At 54.4% G+C, this 9,603-nt stretch overlaps 1 protein-coding gene across 3 annotated transcripts in view; it reads right to left on the reverse strand.

Moving 5' to 3' along the window:
• The window catches only part of NFATC2 (nuclear factor of activated T cells 2), a 73,135-nt gene extending 66,701 nt beyond the window's left edge, over positions 1–6,434 (reverse strand). For 2 of the 3 annotated variants that reach the window (XM_039719433.1, XM_039719435.1), the window contains exon 1: positions 6,084–6,434. In XM_039719433.1, the coding sequence (XP_039575367.1) occupies positions 6,084–6,240 (157 nt within the window). In that variant the 5' untranslated portion in view covers positions 6,241–6,434. The remainder of the gene's footprint in view (positions 1–6,083) is intronic. The other variant, XM_039719436.1, reaches the window with a different exon arrangement.
• Positions 6,435–9,603: the final 3,169 nt, after the last annotated feature.

Genomic DNA, 9,603 nt, shown 5'->3' on the forward strand with positions numbered 1-9,603 from the left:
TTTCTTAAGGTTCCCTCTGGCTTTTAATCCCAGCACACAGCTGTTTTGGGGACAGGAAAACAGCAACGAGTCACTGAATTCTGAGCCAGACATATTTTTAGCACTGTGATTTCAGAGCTCTGGCACTCAGGAGCAGTGTGTCATCCCCATCACTCAGGTCTGACACATCAAGCCTGGAGATTGCTGCTGAGATTGCCTTTGATCAGAACTCGTCACGTCTCTGCAATGAGCAGAGGAACACACCCCCCACAGCCCCAAACATCGCTGCCACCGCCCTGGGGACAGCCACCCCCATGCCAGCTGATGCCAGGGGCACAGCCAGCCCCAAGCAGAGCCAGGCTGGATGCCAGGCTCGAGGTGGGATTTGTGCAGCGACCAGCAGGAGCAGAGACCTCTCCAGGCTGAACAGGTGAGCCTTTCAGCTCCCCATGCAGCACACCCAGCTGGAGCTGCCCTCCCCACACCCTAAACTGAATTAGCTGTGCCAGGTACAGACAACAACAGGTATGGAACCAAAACTCAGCACAGCCAGCAGCAAAACCAGCGGGGGGAGGCTCATCTGAGGGGTATGGGACAAGCAAACGTATTTGTATGTGCATCTGTAATTGTAAAAGTGTGCTGAATAACAAACACACCCCTCACCCACAGTGACAGCCCATCAAAGCCCGGCTTCAGACGACGCACATTTTCTCAGCTTACCCTGAAACACTCCGTTTCACAGAGCACTTTCACCCTGGCACTGCCCCAGGTGTGAATAACAACATTCACACACACACACGGCAAGCCCCAGCCTGCCCCTGCCACCGGGACACAGCCCAGCCCAGCAAACACCCCCAGCTCCTGTGAGCAGCAATATTTACACTCCCCCGCATGGCAAGCTGGCAGCGCAGGGCCCGTGGGCACGGCTGCACAGCAGCCCTGCCCTGCCCCGCCAGGGCTGAGCCCTGACTCATCGGCAGGCTCTGGGAGCTCTGCCGGCCCCGAGAGGCACAACGCACCCACTGTCCCGGCCGCTGCCACCGCGGGCTGTCCCCATGGCAACGCCGGGATGCTGCAGGTGATGCTGCAGGTGATGCGGGCTCTGAGCTCACCGGGGAGGGATGCAGGGCTGAAGCAGCCACTGCTGCTCCCACAAATAAACGGCTCTTCCGTAGAAATCAGCAGGAGTTCTGCTTGCTGCTTCAGCCAGCAGGACAGAACTGGCTGCTCTGCTCCAGCCAGCTTGGCTGAGGTCAGGAATCTGCTCGAGGAAAGGGCAGAGCAAAGAGCCCCAGGAGAGGAGCATCACCAGCAGCAGAAGCATGCTCCTCTGTCTTTGTGAGGGGCAGAGGATGCTGGCCAGAGCTCAGCTGCTTTCTCTCTGCCCTGGCAGATGCCAGTGGGACACAGAGCCCAGGACACAGCAATGGCTCCAAGCAGATGGACCCAGCACCACCCAAGCTTCTCCCTGAGCTGCCAAGGAGAGCTTGGGTAGGGCAGCAAAGCTCACACTGCTGGTCCTCTGCCACGCTGGGATGGCAGGGAACAGCCCTGCCACCCTCCAGCTGGGCTCCCAGGGAGGGAGAGCCCTTACAGAGATCAGGAATGGGATGGATCAGCCCAGCAGAGGTGTGTTCCAAGGACTGAAGTGACTCAGAGGTACAGCTTTGCTCCCAAAGCTGTGCCACTCAGGTACGGGATGGATCAGCCCAGCAGAGGTGTGTTCCAAGGACTGAAGTGACTCAGAGGTACAGCTTTGCTCCCAAAGCTGTGCCACCTTCCAGAGTTCATCCATTTCTCACACAGCATCCAGAACACAGGCTGCAATACTCCAGCAAAGGACTGTCCTCCCCACTGCTGTTCTGATGGATAGCTCACACACAGCTCCTCAGCACGGGCAGCTCCAGCACTTCCCCCCTCCCTGCACTCAAGCATTTCCCAGCCTAAGGTTTCACTGCTGATTCACCCTCTGATTCAGTACCAAAAGATCCTTCTGCTTTCACAGGGGGGTTAAAAGAAAGCGAGTCTCACACCCAGGCAGCACTGGCACCTCCTCGTGCCCCCAGTCGCTCTGCTGCCAGCAAACATCCTTCCCTGTGTCACTCAGCTCCTCTCCCTAGAGCAGCCCAAGCCCTCTGGGATCCCACCTAAACTGCCCACAAGCTGCCAGCTCTCACTGCCCCTTCTCCCCACAGGTTTCACCCCCATGACTGTCTCTCCCACCACAGCAGGGAATGAAGCAGGGCCCTGGATGCTCCTGCACTGCAAATAACCACCACAGCAGCTCCTCTGCCAGGCAGCCCCCCAGGGGGAGACCCTCGAGTGCCCTCAGTAACCCAGGGAGAGCTGAATCACAGGAGAAAGACACCAAGGGATTTCAGTTTCAAAGGGCTTGACCCTTGATCTGCCAAAGTCCCTTTCACACACCTCTGAAGGGCAGAAAGGAAAAGGAAAAGGCTCCCGAGGCTCCCCAAGGCCAGGGCCACAGCAGTGTGAGCACACGTGCCTTGGGGAGGGCCACCCTGCGCTGCTCTAAAACAAGGCAGCGCCTGCAAAGCCAGCCACTTGCCAAACTCCCTTTCACACATCTCTGAAGGGCAGAAAGGAGAAGGCTCCCGAGGCTCCCCAAGGCCAGGGCCACAGCAGTGTGAGCACACGTGCCTTGGGGAGGGCCACCCTGCGCTGCTCTAAAACAAGGCAGCGCCTGCAAAGCCAGCCACTCAGCCAAATGTGACAATTAGCATGAAATTAGGGAATAAAGGCCCACCCAGCGGCTGCATTCCATGCTGGGTTTATCCAAACCATCCTCTAGGAAAAGCTAAAGATAGCCCTGTGCAGGCCAGGGGCACAAGTTGGGCTTTGACCTCACATCCGCTGGCTGCAGCTCCCGGGATTTAACTGCAGTCCCTCATTTGCATAAGTAAAAGAGACGATTTTCTTTTCTTAATTAACTTGCTTATTGTCATTTGAAGGGGCCAGTCCAGAGCTTCTTTGCATTTTTCAAAAGCCGAGTTGTCTGCTATTTACACTAACTGCTTGGAAGCTCCAAGTGAGAGCTGGTTTCCTGAGTGAAATCTGGAATTCTCTGGTAGATGTGCATATTTGCTTCTTTACGGCAGGGCTGAACACTGCCTCCTGTGTTCCTGAGCCAGCCCCAGGACCTGACAGCATGCACTTTCAGTTTTTTTTTCCTTTTAATAGCTTTGCATCTGGGAGAAGAAAAAAAAAAAGGAATGAGGCAAATTATTCAGGGCTTGACACCTACAAGACGTGGCAATGTCCCCGGGAGCCTGTCTACACACAAACAAGCATTTGGAGGAATATTAATATTTATGGATGCTCCCTGCTTCCCCTCTCTACACCACACACACTCAGACCTTGTAGATTCACATCAGCAGATGCAGCCTCAGAGCCTAATGAGCTACAAAGGGCCTGAGCCTCGGGAAATGCTCCTTCCCATCTGCATTCCTACCTGCTGCTCAGGGCAGGCTTCATCTGCAATCTGATTTAAACACAGGTTTGGTCTGGATTTGCAGAGCATCCCTCAGAGCATCAGCTCCCAAAAGGGCTGCTCTCAACATTAAAAATGATGTGGCATTCAGCTCTCAGCAGATCATCACAAAGTGAACCCAACAACCCTGGAGGGAGCTGCAGGGGCAGAGCAGTGTCTGCAGCTCAGCATTTTGTCTCTCAGCAGCCAGCAACAGGTGCTAGGGAAGAGCACACCCAGCAGCTATCAGAGCTCACTCCTCTGGGAGCCCTCATTTGCAGGAGCTCGTTTGGAAATGCTCATTAACTCACTCGGCATGTTTGAAACAGCTAAAATTTGGGCTGTCAGTGATACCACTACCAACACCTGCACAGGAGCTCTGCAGGGAATGCATCTCACACTTTTTTTGCTCAAAGGACACAGAAAACATCCTCAGTGGCCAAAAGAAATCCCAGCTTCCACCTGACAGCAGTGCGTGCCCTGCCCACACTCCCGAAATCCTGCTCTCCTGGGCAGGGCCCTGAGTTCAGCAGATGCTTCTTGTTTGTAAATCCTGAGAAGACTGCTAATTAAAGTCTGGCAAGTAAAGGTAAAAAACACTCTCTACACCACTGCTGCTTTGGAAATGGCTGGCTTCAAGAGGAACACCTAATATTAACAATATTGACTGCAGGGTTTCTGTTGACCCTTCTTTCCCCTGTTGCTGTTATAGCAGTCCATGTTCCTGTTGGCCCAGGCACACACAAGCTCTACTGAATGCCAGACACTTGCAGGAAGGATATTTCTGGCATCCCCATGACAACAAGTTGTGATATAGGTCCTGCTTTTAAAACACAGCTTTGGATGGATACTGCCAAATTCCAACCTTTCAAAAAACTGTTTATCAGGAATAAACATTCACCCCAGTCCATTCCTAGAGCCCAAAATTTGCAATTTTCCATACTTTTTTAGTTACTTTGGATGGATACTGCCAAATTCTACTACCTTTCAAAAAATTGTTTATCAGGAATAAACATTCAACCCAGTCCATTCCTAGAGCCCAAAATTTGCAATTTTCCATACTTTTTTAGTTTAAAAAATCCCTTTTAGCATGCTTATAGCTGTTATTTTAGGACTTGTCATGAGCAGTGGGTGGAGCAGCCCAGGCTGGGAGGCCTCCAAATGCAGGAACCAGGCTGAAGTGCTGGGACCCGCTCCTCTGGTTTTGGTTGCACTTTGAGTCCTGCTCTGCACAGGACCTGTTTGCCCGAGTGCAGTTCAGACGAGGCCAGGACTGCCCATGAACAATGAGCATCAGTTTCCAGCAGCACGTGGACAAAGCCCTTGCTCAGAAATGGACCATTTTCTGCTCTCATGTAAACATGCTTTAATCTTTTGTACATTGAAGGTTGCGGATGTGTCCTGGATTGCTTACAGACTGGAGCTGCTGCCTTTTCAAAGCCAGGGAGAATGTTCTCCAGATTACAATGCTCATATATACAGTTGGGATCTTTTTTTTGTTGTTTTAATGCTAATGATTTCCATCTTGGGAACAGAATTACTACTAATTATGGTTTCCAGTCATTCAAAAGTGAAGAAAGCAGGCTCGAGAAGGAAGTTACTTCTACAACAAGCACACCCTGCTCTGCATTTATGTGGTTTGAAGATTAAACTTTCTACCCCCACCTACGTATGATTATATTCTGTAGAACTTCCCACTTAAGGCTTCACAGCAGCACTGTCTACTGCAAAGCTGTGAACACACCAGCATCTGAAGCTTTCACTGATGTCCAGTGCATTTTCATTAAAATCATTAACCCCTTCCCATTGTGGATTTAATGTAGCTTATTTTGATTTGCATGAAACTTTGAAAGAAAATTCAGCTTTGTCCACCTGATGGCATGAACCATCCCCAGTCAGCTTCAATGCTGGTGCACATCTGTACACCTAAACAAGGACAGAGAGAATAAAACTCAGCAACAACTCTCCACTTCACTGATGACACCACGATTCAGGCCTCAAAGGTCTCCTCCTTCGGAGGAACACATCTCTGGGATGCCCCAGGGAAACACCAGCTCTCCACTGAGCAGAATCCAAACCAACGTATCCGTATCATAGAGACAATATCTTAACAAATAATTCCTCTGGGTCCTCTCTTTCGGCTTTGCCTGGTTCACACAAATCTATATTTTATGGGAAGTATCCCTGTTTAGTACCATCAACAGACAGAATTACCATTTAGAAAATCAGGGAAACACTTGTTCCTGCACTTTAAAGTATCACCGCACAAGCCCAGAAAGCAGAACAGTCCGCAAACCTCTCTTTTCTCCCCAATTCCAACTTCAGCTGCCGCCGTTTGTCCGCGGGCTGGAGCCAGCGGTGCCCGGCCCGCTGCCATCGCTGCGGGGCGGCTGCGAGGGCTGCACGCCCCAGCGCCCCGGCTGCCGAGCCCCGGGAGCTGCGGGCACCAGGGCCGGGCTGGGACAGCGCCTCCGGCTGCACGGCCCGGGGGACACGGGCACGGCACGGCCCGGCCCAGCACCTGCCGGCCAAGCGGCCCTCACGGCAGCGGCCCAGCCGCGCCTGCCGGGCCGGCCCCGGGGGCTCCGCCGCGCCCGGGCGGCCCCTCACCAACCTTCGATGGGCTTCAGGTAGTCGTAGTCGAAGAGGATGGAGAAGTCGAACTCCTCCTGCGGGCTGTCCGGCCGGGCCGGGCCGGGGCCGTGCCCCGGTTCCCCCTGCTGCGGGCCGGGGTCGGGGCCGGGCCCGGGCCCGGGGCCCGCGGCGCTCATGGCCCGGGAGCGGGGCTGCCCCGAGAGCCGCGACCCGGCGGAGCCTCCGGCAGCGAGAGCCGGCCGGTCAGAGCGGGGAAACGGAGGGAACAACGCGAGGAAACACCAAGAAATGCCCTGGCCGGGGAGGCTGCGGCGGGCGGCAGCGGTGCCCCGACGGCGGGTGCGGGCGGCGAGCCCCGGGCAGCACGGCACAGCACGGCACGGCACAGCACAATGTGCTGCCATTCGGGACGGCGCGGCCGGGCGGCAGCGGGGCAGCTTCCTGCTCCTCGCTGCCACCTGCGCCGGGGCCGCCCCCGGGGAGGAGCCGGCACCGGGCCGGCAGCGGCGGGGATGGCGGGGCTGCCCCGGCTCGGGGCTGCGGGAGCGCTGCCATCGGCCGAGCATCTCCGCCCCGCTGCCCCACGCTCGGCGTGACCGCCTGCCCTGCCCGCAGCCCGGACTGCAGGGTCCCGGGAGCGCGGCCGGGCCGCTGCCTGCTCCGGGCTTCGCGCATCCCGTGCCATGTGCTGCCATTCCCTGCACCGTGTCTGTGAGCACATCCCGTGCCATGTGCTGCCATTCCAATCGGCCGGTGTCTGTGAGCACATCCCGTGCCATGTGCTGCCATTCCCAGCACCGTGTCTGTGAGCACAGGACAGCCTCTCCCCGCTGCAGCACCTTTAGAGGCGCCGGCCCCACTGTGCACAAGGGCTCCGTTCTCCTGCCTCGCTCACAAACAGCCCCTCACTCAGTGTCTGTGAGCACATCCCGTGCCATGTGCTGCCATTCCCTGCACCGTGTCTGTGAGCACATCCCGTGCCATGTGCTGCCATTCCCAGCACCGTGTCTGTGAGCACAGGACAGCCTCTCCCCGCTGCAGCACCTTTAGAGGCGCCGGCCCCACTGTGCACAAGGGCTCCGTTCTCCTCCTGCCTCGCTCACAAACAGCGTTTCAGAGGACGGGCACTCGCCGTGCTCCCTGCTGACCACAGCCGGGTGCTGCCAGCCTCCCCAGGTGCCCCCTGCCACCTCCACCACATTGCCTGCATTCATCCCATCTGCCCTGGCCACTGCCCCCGACAGCCCCGGGATGGCTGCTGCCACCAGCAGTGACTTCACTCCTGGCTGACTGGGGACCCTGGGCTTGTGTGTTCAGAGCCTCTGTGGTCAGGGGGCTGCTCCCTCCCTTACCTGTTTGGTGCTGCCCTTTATGAGTGTGCAGATGGCTGTCGTCAGGTCTGTGAGTTTAAAAAATGCTCCTAGTCTGTAGACAGGGCAGGGAGGCAAAGGCAGAGGGACCAAGATCATTAAAAAGCTATTTTGGTGTTTACTTCAGCTTGTTTTTATTTGCTAAGCCTGTCAGCACGGCGGCATTAACTGCAAGACAAATCTTTAAGTTACGTTACTCGTCTAAGGTCACAGAAAGTCTGTTCTAAAACACACAGGGACCAGAATCTCTGCAGTTGGGCTTATAACCTACTGCCTTTCTCATTAATGTGTCCAGCCAAGGAATGACAAACTGCCTTCTCATCACACCCTTTTGCTCCATCCTGTGCTCGTCCAGAGGACAAGAACTCAGACTTTCCCTGCAGTTTGCAGTCAGGTTCTTCACTGAGTTTGTGAAGAAGCCCAGGACTGGCTGGTCCCCCTGCAGCTCCTGGAACACCAGGCAGGGCTGAAAGGGCACTCAGGGTGCAGCCAAACTGCTGGGAGGCTGCATCAGGCCAGGTGGGCAGCAGTCCCACCAGAATCAGACCTTGTGGCATTAATTCATTACTGGAAGGTGCCAGGGGATAGGAAAAGTGCCTGTCAGAACGGGCAGGTGAGCCTGCAGACAGAATACTGAGGTATTCACAGATGCTGCCAGCCCTTGGGGAACCTGTGCTGCTCCCTCTGAGAGCCTGGTTTGTTCTGAATTGTTTAAACATCTATTAAATTGGGTTGTTTGTATCTGTTGTCCAGTGATCCTTACCGTTTGCTGAGCACTGGCCTTTTATCATTGCCTCTTCTATTTAAAATTCATTAGAAAAACAAAATATACTTGCTGATCTTGGCTTAGCACTAAAAAGAGCTGTCATCCTCACAGCTGACACCACACGGAGCACGACTGCAGAGCATCAATTGGATTAGCCTCAGAAAGAAATGACACAAACAAAAACTTTGGGCTTTTTGAGTGAGATACAGGTGATTGGCAAGAGGGCGTGGGGAGACGACCCTGACTTCTGCTAAAGCTCTGTCCCTTCCTTTGCTTGGGGAAAGTAAGGCTTCAGACTTATCCTCAGCTACTCCTAGGATTAGTAACACTCCACAAATGGAAAATGTACCTTTTGCTTTCCAAGAGGACCGTGTCATGCCAGAGTCTCCCTGCTGACACACGTAATCATCAGTTCTGCTCTGCCCAGGAATGAGGGTGACAAGGCAGCAGTGAGAAAAGTGCTGGAGAAACGTAGGAATTAGCTCAGCTTATAGGATTCAAGGATTTCTGCCCAGCAGACAGCTCGACAGCTGTCAGGGAGCAAGAGCCACCAGGCTTTAAGGCAGTGTGTCCCTGCTGCTCCCCCCTGCAGCTCGCAGGGCACACGAGGACACCAGTCCTGTATGAGCACGACTCAGAACCCACAGGAAGAGTTTCCACGTGCTCTGAGAGCACAGAGATGTGAGTTGGAACTCTCTGTGGGCTGGGTTTGGACCTACCTGTGTGTTATTTTGAGCAGAAATGTTACAAACGCACAAAAATACAGATCTGGCCTAAATATCAGAGGGGCATGAAGCTGTTGGTAGGTGCAGGCAGCTGCACAATCCAGCTCAGGTGGCAGCTGTAGCGTTTGGAGCCTTCCAAAGGCTGAGTGGAGTTTAGTTTAGACCCAAAACAGGCTCTTGAGCCCACAGTGAAAATAAAACATTATAAATTTTTAGCTGTTAATAACTACATAACTGACAAATACTGCCCACAGTCTGTCATTAATCAGTGGTGAAGGAAAGGCAGGGAAGCTCCTAGATTGAACTAGACTGTGTGCTCTTCAGCCCAGTGTATGCACTCAGAAACATCAAAGAAAAACCCCAACAACGTGACAAACGCTTCCCAAAGCTTGATTTCCATTAGGGCTGGAGTGAAAGGCTGGAGTGCAGTACAAATGCTGCTTGGTTTTCCTAAATCTCAGTCGTTTTCACATCAGAGCCTTCCTCTCCCCAGGGATCCTCCATGCACTTCCCCTGTGTCCAGGGTCATGGAGAGTGGTCCCAGCTCTGCTCGGGCTCTCAGCACCCACCCTGAGATCCAGCAGTCACCACTAGCTCCGGGGTTTTTGCTCTAAAGCTGTTTTCATGAGCCAAAAAGGTGTTTGAAGGACTGAAGCAAAGCCTGTCCTTGGCAGCATT

The sequence above is a fragment of the Passer montanus genome, unplaced genomic scaffold (genome assembly GCF_014805655.1).
Source record: "Passer montanus isolate IOZ18808 unplaced genomic scaffold, ASM1480565v1 scaffold41, whole genome shotgun sequence".
Lineage (NCBI taxonomy): Eukaryota > Metazoa > Chordata > Aves > Passeriformes > Passeridae > Passer > Passer montanus.